The sequence below is a fragment of the Gallinula chloropus genome (genome assembly GCF_964237585.1).
Source record: "Gallinula chloropus genome assembly, chromosome: 20".
In the NCBI taxonomy this organism is placed as follows: Eukaryota; Metazoa; Chordata; class Aves; order Gruiformes; family Rallidae; genus Gallinula; species Gallinula chloropus.
The window spans coordinates 10,654,377-10,675,065 of NC_140105.1; the positions used below are offsets into that span (position 1 = coordinate 10,654,377).

Here is a 20,689-nt window from a genome sequence, read left to right on the forward strand (position 1 = left end):
ATCAAGATATTTCTCCAGTTTCTTTCCTCTGCTGCACCAGAGAAGGGTCAGACCTGAGGCATGACATGCACCACCAGAAAAACTCCGTTCAGGGAAACTGTTAAATTCCTTTCCTTTTCCATCTGGGAGATAATGTGGGGACATCTGCCCTCCACCTTTCTTCTGGGTATAAACCAAGGGGGAAATAGAAACTCTCAAAGCTGAAATTGTTGGTTTGTGAACTCCAGAGAGACCTTGACCTGGAGATCCATTCAGTTTCTGACAGTTTGTATAGCTGGAAACTTGCAGGAATAGAGATTTCTGAGTCTGCTTCCTGCCAGCTCTGCTGGCAATATTCTCAGTCCCAGGAGTGCAGGAACCCCCGGGAAAAGTGGCAGAGTTTCCAATGCAATTGGTTTCTCATTACCTGAGAAGAAGAGATTGTTTCATATAAACATTCTGACATAACACTTACTTCTTTCTGAATTTTATCTGATCTGTCAGATCCAGCTTTGGAAAGCAGCTCTGGGCGGCTTTGTTTTGGAAAGGTGTCTTATGTAATATTTTATACTAATATACTGTTTCAATAATAAATACAGCATTGAAAATAAACAGAGAAGAAAATAATTCCATCCATAACCATCTCAGCAGCTAGATTGGCTTAGCACTACAGTTCAACAACATCCATCTATTACACTAAACAGATTCATAAAACTAAGCACATCCCCTAAAACAATATAAAACTCAGACATGGGAAGAGTTATGCCAAATGCCACAACTTGCAGTGTGCACTTTGAATTTCATCCTTGCTAATTGTGGTTCCTTTCCCTAGTGACTTGCAGCCTCATGTTAAACTGTCGTGACTGTTGATGTGCTGAAGTGGTGGATACAAGTGAGATTGATCCTGTATTCAGGATGCAAAATTCTCAGTTGATATTTATGTTTAATTAGGTGTAAGATGAAGGCCATAGCTGTTCTCTGGAAAAAGATAATATTTTAAACTTACAGCTGGTTTTCTCATGCAACTGTTTTCCCATGTAACCATTTTCCTATACAACTATAAACTGGGAATCAAACTAGAAGTTTTTAATGCTATTAAAACCCAGATGTCCAGGTTTGTAACAGGATTTATTCCTAGCAAGACTGTTTTTATTGCAGAACTTGTCCACACGTGAATAGTCATTAATAAGACACCAGAAATACATTGATATAACAGTCCAGTAGAGTAGGAATCACCAGTTTTTTCCACTTTTGGAACTGCTAAAATCTGAAGGGCTGACAGGCATCAGCACTTTTGAAATGTGGGCTTTGTATTTCCCTATTAGCAGCTGTGTTACTGCTCCCATCTGAGTGGCATTGCAGTCCAGCCCCTGCAGAAGTTATCTTTGTAGACAATATATTAAAGACAGTTGTTTACCTTCCTGCTTAATTAAAACTTTTCTCTGTGAAGGCTATATCTCCCCAGCCTGCCTTACCCATGGATAGTGTTTCTCCATGGAAAGATCAGGGAATACTTCTCTTCTTACATCCAGAAGTTTTATGACTGCGTTGAGCGGTGATTAATTTTGCATGCCTGGAGAACAACAGCAGAAGTATGGTTTCTGAAGGGAACCCATGGAGTAATGCGTGGGTTTATCTTGTTCACTATTATTTCTACTGATTTTTGTGTAGAACAACAGATCAAAACCCGTCAGTGTCTTTTCTCTGTATACCCAGGTGGTGTTTTAAGGAGCCTGGAGAGCAGGTTGCCATTTTCCCCCAAAACAGTAATGTCAATAGCTTCTGTCAGCAAATAAAACCAGATTTGTTGGATGTCTCCTGGGCTCTGATACCATCCATCCTGCGAGCATCAATCACCCTGTCTGAAGCAGTAATCATCCCCTGCCACTGTGTTCTCTGCACGGGAAGCACCAGGTCTAGAATTAAGCACATGGAGGCTGATGTTCCTCGTGCAGGTGTATATAAGGAGCTGACTCCCCCAGGAGTTGCATCTCTCCTGGTTTACACCAAAGGAAATAAGCTCAGGATCAGGTGCCCAGCTTCAGTCAAGCTTGACTCCTTAAAATTCACACAAGGAATACCTGCATGGAGTGCAGAGCCTCATGTCAGCTGGAGAACAGCATTCGGGAGCAGAGACCAGAGCTGGACTGACAGCAGTCTTGATTCAGTGAGAGCCCAGCGTCACTCGCAGCAGCTCAGCTCCTCTCTGACGTGTCCCCTTGTGACCTGGAAGAGAGCAGAGCTTAGTCCATCGCTGTGCCTCCTCAGTGCCACCTCGCCTCTGCTGACAGAGGGGCCCCCAGTACAGTTAATTTGCCGGTGACTCTTGAAACCGGCATCATTAACCGGGCTGGAGTCACTGGAGTCATTCCAGGGATGCAAAAGGCCACTGGCTGATCTGGGCTATTAGCCAGGGCTGCGCTTGAGCTGGCGACCCCGAAGCAAAGGCCTTTAGGCCGGTCTCAGATCGCTGAACCAGACAACCTAATGCACGAGGTGGGTGTCCTAAATGATGTGAAATCAGGCGTTTGCTCATTAGGTGCATATTATACAGGCTGCTCACACTTAATAACCAGCACAAATGAGGCCATTTCCTCTAACTTCTCCGGTCAGCGTGGGCTGCGCCGAACGCCCCAGGAGAAATGCCCATCACCGGCAGAGAAATCCTGAGGACCAAACTCTCACCTTTCCTCCCTTTCTTTGCGTGTTTTGCAGCTTTTCAAAGGCAAGTTTTTTGTCTGCCAGGGGGAGGACACCAGAAACATCACAAATAAATCGGATTGCACAGAAGCAAGCTACAAATGGGTCCGGCACAAGTATAATTTTGATAATCTCGGCCAGGTATTAATAGAATGGTAATCTGCTTCTTTGCTCCTTTACTTCCTTGACTTAAAACCTGTGCGTTATTATCCCCTGGGATTTTCTTGCAGGGCACTACTAGGCACAGTAAATATTCAGTTCACATCCCCAGCATTCTGTCTGGGTAAATCCCAAAGGTAGTGTTTCCAAGCAGGTGTACACTTCCTTTCAGAACAGAACAAGCACATGTGGCTTCGTGGAGTACTTAATTGCTTCCCTGCTACATAACAAACCAAATACATCTTGCAGAAGGGCTTGTCTAATAGAGCTGGACACTTTCAACCATCTCGGCAGCGCGGTCTTATTTTAGCAGCACGGTAAGGACTAATTAGTTGGGAGCGGTAGAGACCTGGAGGGTGGAAATGAAGCTGCTTTTGTCTTTGGCTTTGTGGTTTCTGAATTAGTGCTCGTTGCTGAGCCAGGCACTGACATTGATAGGATTTTGCTGCCAGGAGAAACCTTGGGCATCAAAGTGTCCCATTATCAGACAGGTGATGATAATCCCCAGACAGGAAAGGGCAAAGAGGAGTAAAATGTTACAGGTGAAAAAAAAAGAAGCTTTAGTGTAACTATGCCTAACTTTTTCCTCATGTATTTCTAGGCCCTGATGTCCCTCTTTGTTCTGGCCTCCAAGGACGGGTGGGTGGATATCATGTACGATGGCTTAGATGCTGTGGGAGTTGACCAGCAGGTACGTGCTCTACCTACCTAGGAAATGACTTGTCAAAGGTCACATATTTTGGCTCCTGTTCTGCAAAGTTTTGCTGGCTTCCACAGTCAAATGGGGTTCTGTGGCTGAGATGGAGGCAGCTATTTAACCCAAGTCCTGGGGTGTCACAAAGGAGGCAAGTGAAAAGTCTGGATTTGGACCTCATCTTTTCCCTTTAGATTTTGCAACATAGCTGGTGTAACTAGCATTAGGAGAACTATCCAAGAATGAAGGTTTGGCTTTTTAAACATTTTGGACGTTTCAGGAGGACAGAAGTGATTTGTGTAGGTACAAGTTTTCAGTGAGGAACTTGTAATAGCTGCAAAGGATGCTACTGTCCTGCAGTTGGCAGAGCAGAAGTGGTTCTTCTGTCCTCAACATTCTTTGTGTTTTGGGAGCCTTCAGTTAGTGTCTCTGAGGGCTCTAAGTTTCATAGAATCACAGATTAGTTTGGGTGGGAAGGGACCTCAAAGCCCATCCAGTTCCAACCGTGGTCAGGGGCACCCTCCACTAGCCCAGCTTGTCCAAAGCCCCATCCAACCTGTCTTTGAACACTTCTGGGGATCCGGCAGCACCTACAGCTTCTCTGGACATCCTCTTTCAGTGCTGCACCACCCTCACAGGGAAGAATTTCTTTCTAATATCTAGTCTAAACGTCCTCTCTTTCAGCTGAAGGTCATTCCTCCTTATCCATTCACGCCATGCCCTTGTAAACAGTCCCTCTCTAGCTTTCCTGTAGGCTGGGGTCCTCAGAGCTGGATGCAGTACTCCAGGAGAGGTCTCACAAATGTGGAATAGAGGGGGGTGAATCACCTCCCTCGACCTGCTGGTCACTCTTCTTTTGGTGCAGCCCCGGGTATGGTTGGCTTTCTGGGTTGTGAGTCCACATTACCAGGTCATGTTGAAGATGGAATCTTCTTTCAGGAAGAGCAGAGCTTACAGAGCTGCCTCAGAGGGGCACCTATGGGGTTGTGGATGTGGCAGCTACATCAATTTTCTCGCTTCTCTTTTTCTTTGAGGTTCAGTTGACATTTGCCTTTCTCTGCTTTGCAGCCAGTCATGAATTACAACCCATGGATGCTCCTCTACTTCATCTCCTTCTTGCTGATCGTGGCCTTCTTCGTCCTCAACATGTTTGTGGGGGTGGTGGTTGAGAATTTCCACAAGTGTCGGCAGCACCAGGAAGAGGAAGAAGCCAAGAGGCGGGAGGAGAAGAGGCTTCGCCGGCTGGAGAAAAAGAGAAGGAGTAAGGAGAAACAGATGGCTGGTCGGTAGTCTTTCCACATCTTTCTGAGTCCTGCTTGACCTTCCACACGATCCCCTCCTTCCTCCCCTCCCTGCCTCGCGTCTGGTGATCATTCTTCTCCCAAAAGCATGTCCAGCTATAAAATTTGCATGAAGGAAATAGTGTCGTTTTAGGCTGAGCAAGGAGCCATGGAAGCCTTTTTAATGGCTGCATGATTTGCAATGACCTTTCCATTGGAGGTTATTTAAATTAAAATGTAATGATAATCAGACCTGGAGCTTCTTGGATAGCAGAGCTCAGTGTTACACAAATAGTGACAACTGCAAAGATCAGCAGTGCCGAATGGCACCATAAATCTTCTGAGTCACGAGCACTGTTGCTGATAACTGGATTCACTATTTGGTTTATTACAGCCTTGTAATGCCACAGTGATGTTACCTGTCCCATTTATCAAGCAGGTTTATTTATTGGCACAGTAGCACCACTGCTATTCAAGAGTGTAATAAAATAATGGAGCCGTCTCATTCTAGTAATGCTTAAAAAGTCCTTAGAGAAACATATCAATGAGTTTGCTTGAGAAATACAGATTAGAAGAAAGAAAATAAGGAAAAAAAAAGCCATTGAGAGTAACTATCTAGACAAATGAGCACTGATGCCAATTGAACCGAACTCCAAACTGGAGGTGCAAGCTTGCAGCCCTGCCCAGAGAAGGCTTTACAGGTGACAGGAGACTCGCACTCCCCTTCTGTCAAAAGTCTCCCACCTGATGTTTGTCCTTTAGTGGGTTTTTTTTTTCATTTAATTTGGTTGGATAATGTGGTGGTTTAGGCCTGGCTGGAGGCCAGACAGCCACCAAAGTCTGTCTATCTTAAGTAAGTAATAAATCAGCCAGAGGCCGCAGGTCGGAGGGCCTCTTCTCGCATGCTCTCTCCTCTGACTCAACTCTCTCCGTTGTGTCCACGGCTTCGCTCTCCCCCTCCCTGGCCAGTCCGCCTGCTGCTCTCTCCGTGTCCCCTTTCACATCTCTTCTCTATCTTTGACAGACTTGGTACTGTTTAAGAGGCTGTCTGGTCAGGCGCTTGTTCCGAAAGCTGGTAATATGAAGTCTGTTTTGGTTGTTTCTAATAATCAAGGGGGTGTTTAATAGCTGTGACAGGCTTAATCGTGCGGTCACGTACCTCAGCCCTCACCCTGCACTTTCCTTTGGTCGCGTCTTTAAGTCCCATGAGCTTCACAGGTTTTGCAGCCCATAGGATGTATCACACCAGCCTCTGGACATCAAACTTTGATTTATGCCAAGAGCCTGGCTTCCTGGTCACAGAATCACGGAACATCAGGAGTTGGAAGGGACCTGGAAAGGTCATCTAGTCCAACCCCCCTGCCAGAGCAGGATCCCCTACACTAAATTACACAGGAACGCAGCCAGGTGGGCTTTGAATGTCTCCAGAGAAGGAGACTCCACAACCTCTCTGGGCAGCTTGTTCCAGTGCTCTGTCAGCCATGGTCAGTAGAAAAATGGATGCTTCCCTCAAGGGCAGTGGAGGACACATTAGCCTGTTCTCAGTTAAGTGGGATACAGATGGAAAGAATTTTTTTTTGTTGTTTTTCACATCAAGGAATTGCCTAGAAAGCTCTTTTTGTCAGTCCAAGTTTCCCCAATGCAGTTCCAGGCTGATGAGTTAGAAAATGCTTTTAAAGGCTGGGTAGAAAGATCCCTATTTAAAGTTGCAGTTTTGGAAAGCAGACATTTCTGTAGAAGAAAAATAGATGTTTAGTTATTATTAATGACCTTATTTATAATGCTAGAGGAACTAGATGAAGAAAAGACGTAAGTCTGGGCAATTTCCCAGCGGGAAGGAATCACAAACCATCCTTGGAGATGTAGTTATTCATTCAGTCCTATGAAATGCCTAATTAAAGAGGCAATAAACAGCTATTTTACTGAGGATCAAATATTGCTGAGTATTCAATTGCCATAAAAACCTTTCAAGAGCAAAGTATGAAGCCCTCCAAATCGCTTCAGAACAGTTTTCCCAATTCGCGTTCAGTGAAACGTTGGTTTTAATTGACCGTGTCAAGCTTTGCCCTCAGAGACAACAGATGTCAGAGCTTAGCTCCATTCTGCATGGTGGGGACTTGTAGATGATACCAAGACCAGGGCTTTGATCATGCCAGGAACTACATGGGGGTTCCTTTCAGCTGGGCTTCCTGAGTGTCCCTAGATGCCCAAACCAACCTATGGATGACAGATACAGACACCTAGCTGGTTGCACAGTCATTTTTGATCATAGATTCTTAAATTGCATTTACCCAGTCAGACATCTGAACACCAGAAAAGCATGTGAGATCCCAGCTTGGTGAGATGTAGGCAGATGCAGGAGTGGTGTAAGGTGTTCTGGCCCAGCAGGATTTGTACAAAGTCCGTCCTTCAGAAGTGTCATCGTCTTCGTCACTGTCAAGCATGGAGGCTTTGGGGACCTCTTGGGCTTCCACCTGTGTACATGAGAGAAGCACAAGAGCCCTTTCTTTTTCACGATGAGCCCACCCTCCACGAGGCACAAGGAAAGGATCCCACAAGGAAACATTCCCAGTAGAGGCAACAGAGAGCCTGAGAGCCGTAGGGACGGCTGAAGGGGAAGGGAAGTCTTGCCGTGTGTCCTGCCGGGTGATTAATGCCGTTTCGTTCTTTTAGATCTAATGCTGGATGATGTATTAATGGAGAGCTCAGCCAGTGCAGTGCAAGGTACTGGGAAGTCGGCACGTCTCGTCCCACTTGAATGGCAGTGCTGTGTCACTAACGGCTGGCCACCGCTGCTGTGAGGCATCCCACTAAACCCTGTGTGTGGTGCGAAGCTCGTTTGCTTACTTCATGGCACACGCATATCATTCTGACCCGCAGGTCTGCAGACCTGGCTCAGGACTGACACTTGCAAACCCTTAATTTATCCCTTCTCATGTTGTGTTTTTTTCAGTATTTTTTTCTGGTTTTCATTACGACACTGTCAGATTTTTCATGGCTTTATTTTTCTCCTTTTGTTGTTGTTGTTGTTGGGGAGGGGTTTTTTTTTGTTGTTGTTTTTCTTAGACAATAATGACTGGGCTGTGAAATGGGTCCTTTATTGTTCACTCTAGCTTTCCAACCGCCAACTTAGGAGTCTCCAAGTAATTTGCAGGAGTGTCTCTGGAAGGCAGGCAGTCTCACTGAAGGAGGTTATTTCATTCTTTCTCCAGCCCTTGCTCATTGCTCCATGAATGCTGTGTTCCAGGGATGCACGGTGGTTTTTTCATCAGGGCAAAACTCAGTATAGTGCACAGCCTCAATGATCAACCCCACGCCAACCCTCAGCGTGGCTGTGGGCTTTATCTGTTGTGCTGCCAAACAGTTACATCCTTCACACTGACTGCGAATTGCTCAATCTTGTAAATGAAAAGAAATAAAGATGCCACCTCAAAGCTTTTTCCAGGTCCTGGAGGGGATGGACCAGCTGAGCTGAACGCTGCTGGGGGGCTGACCTGGCCATCCCAGCCAGGGCTCGCTCACATCTCCCTTTCCCATCCCCCTTTGCCAGGACGATGCTCAGGGCTGCAAATCTGTCCCTTGATCTTTTTATTTTTAGAGGAAGCTTTGATCTGGCAAGCATTTTGTTTAATTCATAACTTAAGAGTATTAGCCTGAATAATTAAAGAGGTGCCAACACAGAAACAAATATAGCTGTAATTTTTGACAAAAATAATATGCTAGGAAAATTGTGCCATTAAAACTCTCACCTGTGAACAAGCTCCTGCTGCTTGAGATGGGAGCAGGGCTCCATCCATCCCTCACGTACTGCAGGGAGTTTGGATTAAATAAAAATTGCAAGGTGAGGGCTACTGGTTTTCACTGCAGAGGATAACTCGGGGAACCGAGTCCCTATGTTATATTTCTAAGGCTTTGTTGGAAGTTATCACAACATGCTTTAATAAATCCTGCATCTCCTTCCATTGCCATTCCTGGTATTTTTATTTCTTTGCTTTCATTCTTGCTCTTCTTGGTAGGCCTCCTGTCCTCTCCTGCGACACAGGGGCAGCACGAGGGGGGGATGCTGCCACTGGATTTGGGGGTCTGTTTATTTTTTTCTTCTTTTTTATTTGGTTGTGCTTCCTTTTTCTGGTCCTACAGAGCTACATCAAGGCTGGTTCATTTTATTTTACTTTTAAGGCATTGAACTCATTCCAAACCCCTCCGTTGTCCTGCGCAGGCTCAGAAAGACTTAGAGTTTGCCTTTAAAAAGTGTGCGATTGTCAGGTCTGTGCTTTGTGTTCCCTTTTGTTGTCTTTTCTTTGGCTCCAGTGGTAGCGAATGTGCCATGCTGCTCTTCAGGCACCGGCGTGAGGGAATAGAAAGGTTTTATTGCTGAACCTGACCGTGGGGGAGATGAGGGAATTGGTCCCGGGTGCCGTAGATGAACCTCCTGTGGTTCAGTGAGAAATCTGGAGTTGTGACCCCAAAGCTCCCACAGATCTCTGCACTTACAGAGGGCTGCTTTTCTCTTTGTGGAGATCAGATGGAATATTTTGTGTGTGTGTGTGTGTGTGTGCTGCTGCCTGGTGCGTAGTGAGATACTGTAATTTTATTTTTTTTCCTTTTTTTTTTTTTCTTTTGGAGTCTACATTCTATCACAACTGGAACCTTCTCAGTGGAAATAATTTATCATTTTCCATTTTGCTTTTTTTTTCTTTTTTCCCTTTAATTTTTAAACAAACCCATTCAGTACAATAAAAGCCAAGTAAAACACTGTGTTTAAATTTAAAAAAAAAGTTCCTTCAGTGCAAACTACTTTTTAACCTAATAATATTCTTGATACAGTTTGTAAATCCAGCTGCGTCACACGGGCTCATTGCTCACTGGTTTGCTGCTGTCCTCCAGATATACTCAGACCTGCGAAGTAGTTAATTCCCTTATTATAGGAGAAGGAAGAAGCTGGAGGAGACAGTAATGGAATTGTCCCACTCTCGTGAATTCCAATTTCCTGTGCCCACGCACCTCCGGCTCGAGAGCCACCTCGGGGAAAGTGGCAATTTCTCTCTTGACAGGGTTATATTCAGAGGCAGACGCTACTCAGAGATGTTTCGGAGCTGCGTGCCCAGTCTGATCTTCCCCAAGAAAATGCAGTTAATGGGAAGAGTGGCCCTGGCCCCATCTCTTGTGGTGCTGGCAGAGACCAGACGAGCCCTGGGACCTGCTGGGAGCTGACAGTGGCATTGCCCAGCGAAACCCAGGGTACCTCCAGTGCTGCTTTGCTGGTCGCTGTGTCGTTTCACAGGTCATAGAATCATAGAATCACAGAATCATAGGGGTTGGAAGGGACCTCAAGAGATCACTGGGTCCAACCCCCCTGCCAAAGCAGCTCCCCAGCTCATATTGCATAGACAGGTGTCCAGACGAGTCTGGAATATCTCTAGATGCTCTTTGCCTCACACCTCCTACAGCTGTGAGGCAAAGAGCAGCATGATGTTTAATGCCCCAGACCTGGGCTGTGACTGAAGGGCACATGGCCTGGGAGATTGTTAGAGTGGAATTAGGAATGGGAAATGTTTATCTTACAAAAGCAATGGCTGTTGCCTTTCAGATGGGCAGGAGAGGATGAGTTTGAGTACTCCAGGACACTGCTGGGTTTGCCATGCTTTGCCTCCTAGCCCATGTCAAGGGCATCATTTATAATCCTCCAGGATGATGCTGCAAGGGGTACAGGACGTCTGCTTGGGAAACAGCTTGAGTTGAGAGTCCAGAAAAATACAAGCTAAAGCTGAGTGTCCCCCCTCAAGCACCTGCTCCCCTTGCCAGCACGGTCCCTGTAGACCACCATCACTCAGGATGAGTTGGCAAGTGGGACTCTTCCAAACCAGCTCCCAGCCAGCTGCAAAATCTCCTTCCTACCTGTGTCTGGAGGAGGTTGCTCAGGATCCACTGCCCAAGATTACTTTCTCCACTGTAACGATACCTAAATTTGAGCCATTCTCCTTCTCTCCTGGCCTCCAGCCACAGTGAAGCAGCTTGATTTACACCCTGTTTACCAGCCTGGTGCCTCGTGGTGGGCTTTTGCTGTATTTCCCCATCTTCTCACATTCTCATTCTGCCAATTCTTTTGTTCATTTGCTCTCCTCCTCTTTTCTTTAACGCCCTGTGTGCCGGGAAGCCAAGTTAACCTTTCCAGTAATAACCGAGACTAACCCAGAGCTCTTGTTGTTCTTGACACAGTGTATTGTAACAGTACAGTAATGTGGTGTTGTGTTAGTTGTGAAGTTCACCACCTGGAATTTAACAGATGTCTGTATTTCCCAAGATGTTGGTATTGTTTAGATCTTTACTGCACTAATTAGCGATGATGCTGTGTGATAGGGGGCACGGGCTTTGAACCTGGGTAATTGTATGTGAGCAGCACCCAACTTCTCTGTGGAACCATGCAGGTTGGGGTAAATAAATGGCATTTCCACAGTAACAAGAAACTGGTTTATCTGTTGAAGAAGTTCCCTGCCCACCTAGACACAGTAGCTCTTTACCTGAGGTCCTTGGACAGCATGCTAGCTTGCCTGTGGTTCATCTCGCGGTGATATCTGCATTGCACTAACTTGCATGGCCAACACGCGGCGACCGGTGAAGCGAGTGGTGGCATGATCCATAATCAGGGTTGACACATCCCCTCCTGACAACGTTAATTGGGAAGGATGAAACTTTTACTAACTGTAATTTTCTAAGGCTGCCAGAGCAGCATCTAGAGATACTGGGCTGTGGAAACCACGGCTGGGAGCGGGGGGCGGGGGGCACGTGCTGGGAAAGGTGCAAAAGGAGCTTTGGCATTTCAGAGAAGGGAAAAAAACCTTTGCAGGAAGATGAACAATTAGCAACCCTGCTTATAAGGCCACACACTGGCTAATCCAGGTGCAGGAGCCCTGCACAGGAGACATTTTACAACCTCTCTTTAAATCCTCTCTCTGTTCTACCGGCGTCCGTGCTATTCTGTAGGCTTTGGAATTACCTGTCAGTCAAAGCTAAAGAAACATTTGAATGCTGGTATAATTATTCATAAGTAAATCCACTGCAAGGAGAGGCAGAAACATTGACGTTTCTCTTTTTGAATGTGAATTATACGTAAATGTAGGAAAAGTAAGTGATCCAATTACGATGGTGTTTCTTTCTGAGATGATAAGTTAGTTCATAAAAATAGGCCCTATTCCTAACCTAATTGTATTCAAACATTTTAGTTAATTTGCTACTCATAATTTAGCATAATGTGATCGAGATATCTTGACTTTATGGAGATTTATGCAGATTCTGAGATATCTGACAAAGTCTTATGAGTGAGTCAGCAGCTACCAGACTGCTTTTTTTTTTGTGAGCACTCAATAGGTTCAGCATGAAAATTCATTTTATAGACCTTTTCATCGATGTCGTGCTTTAGCACTCAGGTACAGATCACCTAAAGCACACTGCAGATTGGAAAGTGAATATTAATACTGCCTCTCGCTTGGTGACACTCAAGCTAGACCTTTGGGCATTCCAAGCCCCTGCAGAATAAAACTGCCGAGTGATTTGTCTCTCTGGTCCCCGGGCTGTAAGGGAAAGGTCTGTCTCTATGGAAAAACCCAAAGCTCCCCTGATCTTTCAGGATCCTGTTCTGAAGCCGTTAAATCTATGGGTTTGATTGCAATGTCATTGGCTATTGACAAAGCGGATTCTATTTCCAGGCGAAATTTAATCTTCCAAAATTAGTTTTCCCTGAGGGCAACCCAAACCTGGGCTTCGTGGCTTCATTCTGCCCAACTTTTTGCTTGAAGCAATGTATCAAACTGTACATTTTCTCAGCAGCACTAAATATCAAGCCATGTAATTCTTACAGCTCAATAATTTTCATAACCAGTTGATCATCTAATTATGAGAGTAATATTATACTCTGACATATTCAAGACAGTCCTTTCCACTTCAATCTGCATTATAATGCCTCCTTGAAAATTGTACTGAATTATATACTCAGCCTTGGCATTTCCTCATTAGAGATTAGGTGAGTAAATGAGTTTATCTCTAGGAACATTCGGGGTCTAAAGAGCATGTGTCATCCCCGAGGCAGCCGAACACGGGAATGAGTTGAACAGTGAAATCTGCACTTTGATAATCTTGTCTAAACGGAGGATCATTATTTTCCAATCGCTAAGGATGACTGATCAGTTTTCCTGGGTATTTTTATGGACCGTTTTTCAGGGCTCTGACAGCCAAAGGGTTGAATTTTGTTCTCTCTCCTGTTTATTGCAAAGAAGGTAATATGACCAAATGAATTCTCTTTCAAAGACCACCACTAACTCAATGGCCTGTGTTTGTAAGCAATTATTAGTAAAATCTGTCCCCAGCATATGACCATTAAATGGGCTTTTGGATACTTTGGGGACTTTAAAGGCCTTTGAATATCAGCAGGAACAAAAGTTGTTGTTTTAATTTAAGTTTAATTTAAATTCCCCCACAGGGAAAACATTCTTTAGCAGCACAACAGTCCCAGCTCACCTCATCCCTGATGCCATAAGGCTGAGTATAGCGCATGTCCCACTGAAGTTGTTTAATGGGTGTAAGATGATGGGAGCCCTGCTGTGTATTACAAATGGGAACATGCCAGCAAGAAAAAAGGGGGGGGGGAGGGGAAGAAAAAAAGTCAGCATGCTGCTGTAATTGATCTAGAATTTATCAGCTTGGGAGATGGAAAGTGAGGGTGCATTGACTTCAGAAAGACGCAGAGAAATGACTTGACGTGCCTCTCCGCTCTCCTCCTCCTCCTCCTGCTGCAGAAGCACAGTGTAAGCCCTACTATTCGGATTACTCCCGCTTCCGCCTCCTGATCCACCAGATGTGCACCAGCCACTACCTGGATTTGTTCATCACTGGAGTGATCGGCCTCAACGTGATCACAATGGCCATGGAGCACTACCAGCAGCCAAAGGTACTGGGGGAGAGAGGGGGGAAAGAGGGACACACACATGCTCAGCTGTGATGGGATGCTCTCATGAGCAGGGTTAAGGCCAGTTTTGGTGTTAGACCTCGGGACACCCATTCATCCTGCCCCACCTGTCCCTTTGGCCCATGGAGTGTACCCATCCTTAACCTGGTTTCTAGCTCAAACCATGCCTTTTGGTGCATAGATCCCATTGCATCTCTTATTTCTTATTAAGTGCAAGCAAACTGCTTTGAAAATGAGGATGGGAGCCTGTTTGGTTGGTTTGTTAGGTGAGATGGTCATTGAATTCTTCCCTTCAACTTAGGATTTCCACCAAAAAAGAAAAAAAAGGAAAAAGGAAAAAGGATAGTAGAATTTGTGAGATGTTTCTTTCTGCAAAGTTTCTCCTAAATCACTGATGTCCTGTGTAGGGCCCAGTTGTCACTGTGCTGGACCTTAAAACACATTTTAATATATTAGTGCACCAAGTTCCTGGGTCTTTGTCATATCCAGAAAAGAAAAACAGCCTGTCCTGGGATGTCAGGTCTCTTGTGCATAAGAATGAAATGGAAATAGCTGCCTTTGCCATATAACTTGTACTTATTTTTATTAGCCACTTTCAGAATGAATAAATATAACACACAATAGGAGGAAATATTCTTTAAGACCAGACAGGACTTGAATACTTAATGTAAAAAAAACCCCAAACAACGAAGACTCACAAGTGAGGGGGGAAAATATCCTCCAGCCTATCATAAAGAAGCCCAAAAGTGAAAGGGCAGAAGCCCAATTTATTTTTTCTGTTCAGGTCACCTTTAAATACCCTGGAAGGCTCATTGCATGATTCAGTCGTTTGGTGATGAAAAAGGTTGTTGGCTAAGGAGCCTGTGTTGGAATGGCTCTAGGGTGTGTGTCTTACCGCAGTCGTTTTGCAGCTACATTTTCTCTTGTATTATAAAAATGTTGGGCAGGCTTTTGTTTTTAATTTTCTTTAGGAAAATAACGTTTTGTCTCTAGGTCTCTGGTATGAAGCATCTGGGTAATAACTTTAAGCTTGAGCTGGGCTGGGATGACAGCGTGCTTAGAGCCATGCACATGCTTGAGAGCCCTGCTGAATCAGGGCCCCAAAATCACTCCAGTCTGAGTGACTGATGGCTGGGATCCTGCAGATATTTAAAAGGCTAAGTGTACCAGAGAGCTTCATACCTAATTTAATGACTGCTTGGTGCCGGAAGGGGTTGGTGGTGGGATACCCTGGGATCCCTGTGGATGTGATCCCAGATGGAGATATTGGGGCTGCCCATAGAGAACAGGGGCTGCTGTGCACCTAGAAATGGTTTGAGCAAAGAGCTGCTGGGGAAAACCTGCTTTTGCCAAGTAAATATGCTGGTTTGCTGGCAGAGCCCACACTCCTCTGCAGTATGACAGGGAGGCTTGTTCAGAGCTATGGCTTCCTTTGCGGCTGGACTCAAGGGGGTTGGATGCTTGAAGCTAAACAGGAGCATGAAGGCAGAGAGCATGGCTTAAAACCCCTCTGCTAAGATTTCTCTCACTCAGGGATCAGCAAATCTTGGTTTTGATGCACTCTTGCCACCCCCCACGACCCCTAACAGTGCCCTGGACTCAGCTATTGCCATCCCATTTGATGCATGTTGCTTAAAGAGGCTGTGGAGACGCTGCTACCGCAGCGCCCCTTCACGAGTAGGACTTTTGGGGTGAAATCACCTCTGACACGGCGTAAAGCCTGACTGTACAAAGGTGTCCTGGCCAAGAGACCCCTGCAGTGAATGTCCAGGCTGTGACACCTGGAAAGGGAAGGGTGGGCAGAGGAAAAACCGAAGCACTCGCTCCCACTGGCACGCCATCCCTCTCTGCTGCTCCTTGCCAAAAGCTCAAGGTGAGGAGTAAATGACAGGCTGTCACAAAGAAGCCATTTGGCCAGCACTTGCACGGTCCCAGCCAGCCCACAGCTCTTGCAGCAGCGAACAAATGTGCAAGTGGGATGAAATTCAGCTTTCTGCTGAGAGCACAAGGGGGTTTGTGCTGCTGACACCTGCAAAGGCAGCGGCTCTTCCCGCTCGCCCAGGCCCAGCTGGGGCTGCGTCACTGCCGTGGGCCTGGGCTGCGCTTGGGGCTGTGTCAGCCCCTCCGGTGGGTTGTATCAGCTGGGCTGCAGCCAGGCAGGAATGCAGCAGGCACTCTCCCTGTGGCACCCAGACTTTTCCCTGGGACGTTCATCATCGGAGAGAGCCTTTAGTCTGTAATTCAGAGAAGAGTAACTGGTGAAGGAGAGGAGCACGGGTTTGCTGGCAGTAGGGCCCCTCAGCAGAGCAAGCTCTAACCTCGGCCCTGTGTCTGCACCCTAGGTTCTTGATGAAGCCCTGAAGATCTGCAATTACATCTTCACTGTTATCTTTGTCCTGGAGTCTGTTTTCAAGCTTATCGCCTTTGGGTTTCGTCGCTTCTTCCAAGACAGGTAAGGAAAGCTCCAACCTGACTGCAGGGACAGCAGACAATTTCTGGAGACAGCGGCCCAACTCAGTGTCCTGGAGCCTGGTGCTTCTCCCAGTGACGTCAGTCTGACACGTGTGAATGCTTTTTGGTGTGACTGATGGACACGTGGGTAGGTGGGCACTTGGGAGGTGAGTTGGAAAGAGGATCGTGGCCAAGGAGTGTGACTGCAGCACTTCTGTCCTGGGGGGGTGGGCAGGATAGGAGTGAGTCTCACAGCAAGCCACTGGTGCCCTTCTCATGCCATCTGCCTGTCCAAGTCATCAAGGGGACCTGGTAAAGTGACAAAGTTTATGCCAAGAGAGAGAATCTGGTCCCGAGTGGAAATGAAAGGAAAAAGTACCCCTTTTTCTGCAGATGCTGAGCAGCAGATGACAATGCTGTTGATTCTAAATTTTCACCCTCTTACCTTGCAAATACAGATTTCACATCCTCAGTGAGTATTTTTCCTCCCCTCCACCTTTGCCTCCTTTGATGCCCATACCAAGAATGCTGGCACTGAGCAGGACTTAACATGAGCCCTTCAGCAGCCAAGGGATGGTTCCCCACATCATCTCCCCATGTGTCAGGTGTCCGTGCTGGGATTACACCTCTGACCCTTGGGGTCAGCAAGGCTGGACACAGGGTCTGGTTCTTTCTAGAGCAGATCTCATGCCAAGGTCCACACATATTGTGTCTAGACCGAACAGATACCGCAGTGTGTCCCCTGAGGCCTGCAGCCTCTGGGTAGAAAACTGCTTGGCTTTTGTTTCTGTTTCTCCTCAGTCAAGAATATCTTTGGAATTGGCTGATTTTCTAACGAGATGCATTAGTTATAATGATTTCATAACATAACTGCTTTTGTATAATACTCTCAGAAAAATGCTGCAGATTCATTTGAGTGCTAGAACCATTGAAATGACTGGAATTTGTGTGAAACAAGCCACCTCCCCTTGCCAGCTTCTTAGTAGATGTTAAACTTCATTTCGTGTTGTCTCCAGATGGAACCAATTAGATCTGGCAATCGTGCTGCTGTCTATCATGGGCATCACTTTGGAAGAGATCGAGGTGAACGCTTCGCTACCAATTAACCCCACTATTATCCGAATCATGAGGGTTCTCAGGATTGCTCGAGGTGAGAGGAATAAAGCAGAGCTGCCTTGTGTTCCAGGAGCAGGCTTCCCTCTGGGAGAGGGTTCATCATTGGGAAACAGTTCTGGGGCACGTCCCCATCATGATGTGCATAGTTCTGGCATCAACAGGCTCTAAACAAATAAAAGAACAATGGGGGGAAAATACTTGTGAGGAGCCAAAAAAGCTGAGCCAACTGCCCATGTGTTTCTATCTTAAGAGGACCTGAAGGCTGAGAGCTTAGGAACAAAGGAGAGATAGTTGTGGCTGTAACTCACGGGGATGTACCTGGAAAAAATATGTCAGTCAAATCAAAGTCATCTCGAACGGGGATTAGAGAACATGAGCAAGAGTACAGTGGTTTTAAAAGACAAGCATCTAATAATTTTAATTTCCCGTGGGACTTTACATCTCACCACTTGGTGACAAAGCATGCCTCGTCACTGCATCCATCTGTCCCCTCAGACTTGTAACGACACGTACCCGAGGTGGGAAGCCAGCTTCTTCAGGGCCTGATTTTTTTTCAGAACAGGGAGGTCTCGGGGCCAAATGATGAAGACATAAAATGTGAGTGTTCAGGCCCTTAATAAAGTATTCCCAGGCTCTCCTGAAGGGTAATGTTGTGCTCTGAGGCATAATTGCTATGATTGCAGCCCTCACCTAAGCAAAGAAGGAAATGGAGGAGAAATGAAATGCTACTGTGTCTCAAGGGGGGAAAAAAAAGTGTTTTTCCTGTGCATTGGATCCCTTTCAGAATTAAAAATACGTGTGCTTTCCAATTGGAAATGCAGCCTTCTGGAAGAGAAGTGTAAATCAGCTCCTCGGTGAATCATGTATGATAGTGGGTAGCCTATGGAAGTGGGAACGTAGCCCCAGGGCTGGGACACCAATTGCTCACACCAACCAGAGGAAGAGATGGGCCCAACACACAAGGAGTGGGGAAAAGGAACAGCCAGGCAGGACAATGACCCCCTTCTCCAAGTCTTGGGATAGGTGACGCTGCGGTTCACGGGCTTTTAATAGTATCCAAGCCACCAGGACTGATGTAAAAAGGCCAGGGACTATAGTGGCTAGTGGAGAACACTTGACATGATTTCACATTTCTCTTTCTATAATCTGTGGCTCCTGGGAGAGGGACTGAGTTTGTGGCTCCGTGCTAACGCTGCCGTTACCATGTTCCGAACGTGTTTTCCGCAGTGCTGAAGTTGCTGAAGATGGCTGTAGGGATGAGAGCCCTGCTGGACACGGTGATGCAAGCGCTACCGCAGGTAACCCACCACCGTATCAAACCAGATCTCCTCTGGCCCAGAGCTAATTTCCTATTGCAGAGGAATGCTAATCATTTTATCTTTACTGTTATTAGAGAATCACATTTCCCTTCTGAAGCACAGTCTGAGATACAGTCCTCACATTGAGGTCATTTTTCCCCTGAAGCAATTTAAGTTTTGGATTAAAGAATACAGCAAGAAACAGGTCTGGAACAAAAAAATCAATGAATGTTCTTTTTTTGTGTTTTTTTTCCCCCCATTTCTTTTTCTCTTTCCAGGTGGGGAATCTGGGTCTTCTCTTCATGTTGTTGTTTTTCATATTTGCAGCTCTTGGAGTGGAGCTGTTTGGAGACCTTGGTGAGTCTTCCCATGCCAGTGGAAGGGGTGGGAGCAGTGCACAAGCAAAGAGGGGGGTCTCATGGCTGTGCTTGGTCCCGCAGAGTGTGACGACACGCACCCCTGCGAGGGGCTGGGGCGGCATGCCACCTTCAGGAACTTTGGGATGGCCTTTCTGACCCTCTTCCGAGTATCCACGGGAGACAACTGGAACGGGATAATGAAGGTGAGTCCCCCCCAGAAAGTGTGTATCACCTACAATCGTTTAATTAGAAGCTGTTTCCTGTGCTCCAGACCGGTAACAATCCCAGCCAGGAGACTTACACACTGCAGTGAGCATAGTCGGTAACATTTCTGTTCCCATTGTCCCCAGTGACGCAATGCCTGTGGTTCCCAGCTCCCTGCATGCTCCAGATAGTCCCTCTTTTAGAACATCTCTCAGATGTGCCCTGAGAGAACAATGTATAAACAGAAAGGGGGAGGAAATAAAGGGACGTCTCTGGAGTTCAGCTCAGTGACATGCATTGGTTTTAGTTTTTTTCCTTAAAAGTCTTGTTGGTAAAACTCTGGTGGGAAAACCCAGGTTTCTGACAGTGTCTCTTAGGGGACAGCCATAAGGGCTTGTCACGGTGTAGAAATCTGGTCTGTGAATACACAGGGTGCTATCTAGTCTGAAAGAATTGCTTCTCTGTCCATTTGTAGCCCATGGTCAGTGTTAGGTGGCCCAACTCTTAATCAGAGGGTGCGATGTTGAGGAAAGATTGTCTGAAAGCCCAGCTGCTGTGGGATAGCCGATGGGCTGTAGCTGCACCCTGCTCTGCCCTGGATCTGTCTGCCTCACTCTCGTGTATTTGGGCTCTGATCTGGTAAACCAGCCTTTCCTTAGGAGTGGCAGGTTGTCACTGTCTGCCATCACACACCCCAAGGACAATCTCTGAGCCTGCTTGAGGTCACTAACGCAGAAAATGTGAGGTTTTACTGGCCAGTGTTTTGCCACTCTAGCCATGAAAATTGCCCAATCTTCCCAGTTTTCTTCATGAAAGGAGAACCTCTTGCACCCAGGTGACCAGAGAGCAGACACAGGCCCATGCTGGAACCTCTTGACATCCTTCCATCATTTCCCCCCCCATTTCCAGGACACGCTGCGAGACTGTGACCAGGAGTCCACCTGTTACAACACTGTCATTTCACCCATCTACTTCGTCTCCTTTGTGCTGACGGCCCAGTTTGTCCTGGTGAACGTGGTGATTGCCGTGCTCATGAAGCACTTGGAGGAGAGCAACAAGGAGGCTAAGGAAGAGGCAGAGCTGGAAGCAGAACTGGAGATGGAAATGAAGACAATCAGCCCCGGCCAACACAGCCCCTCGGACATCTTTGCATGGACAGGCAGTGCCGGCGGAGAGAGACCCGAGAGCCCTCGAGGATGTACCAATCCCATGCAAATCAAGGTGGATTCTCAGCTCTCATTAGTTTACCCTACGGTGAGAATCTCAGTTGGAGGGTGAAGGGGGCTTGACCTGCATATTTGCAAGGGGAAGACATGCACGAGTCGGTAATGAAGGAGCGGGTGTACCGTACGACCAGGGCTTGTATTCCTCGCTGTCTGCTGACTGACTGTTGTGTGGTGTGGGAACCGATGCTCCAGGGAAGAGACCCCAGGCAGGTCTCCAGACCACCTTGACGCATCTGTTCAGAGGTAGAGAGCTTTGCAATT

General features: G+C 46.5%; 1 protein-coding gene across 1 annotated transcript in view; it reads left to right on the forward strand.

Moving 5' to 3' along the window:
• CACNA1G (calcium voltage-gated channel subunit alpha1 G) overlaps positions 1 to 20,689 on the forward strand; it is a gene marked incomplete at its 3' end in the record, with an annotated part of 100,497 nt that overhangs the window by 63,801 nt on the left and 16,007 nt on the right. Inside the window, exons 22-31 of the mRNA XM_084273342.1 lie at positions 2,695 to 2,820; positions 3,440 to 3,529; positions 4,601 to 4,793; positions 13,605 to 13,756; positions 16,117 to 16,226; positions 17,242 to 17,375; positions 18,569 to 18,639; positions 18,918 to 18,996; positions 19,080 to 19,201; positions 20,112 to 20,456. Of these exons, the coding sequence (XP_084129468.1) occupies positions 2,695 to 2,820; positions 3,440 to 3,529; positions 4,601 to 4,793; positions 13,605 to 13,756; positions 16,117 to 16,226; positions 17,242 to 17,375; positions 18,569 to 18,639; positions 18,918 to 18,996; positions 19,080 to 19,201; positions 20,112 to 20,456 (1,422 nt within the window). The remainder of the gene's footprint in view (positions 1 to 2,694; positions 2,821 to 3,439; positions 3,530 to 4,600; positions 4,794 to 13,604; positions 13,757 to 16,116; positions 16,227 to 17,241; positions 17,376 to 18,568; positions 18,640 to 18,917; positions 18,997 to 19,079; positions 19,202 to 20,111; positions 20,457 to 20,689) is intronic.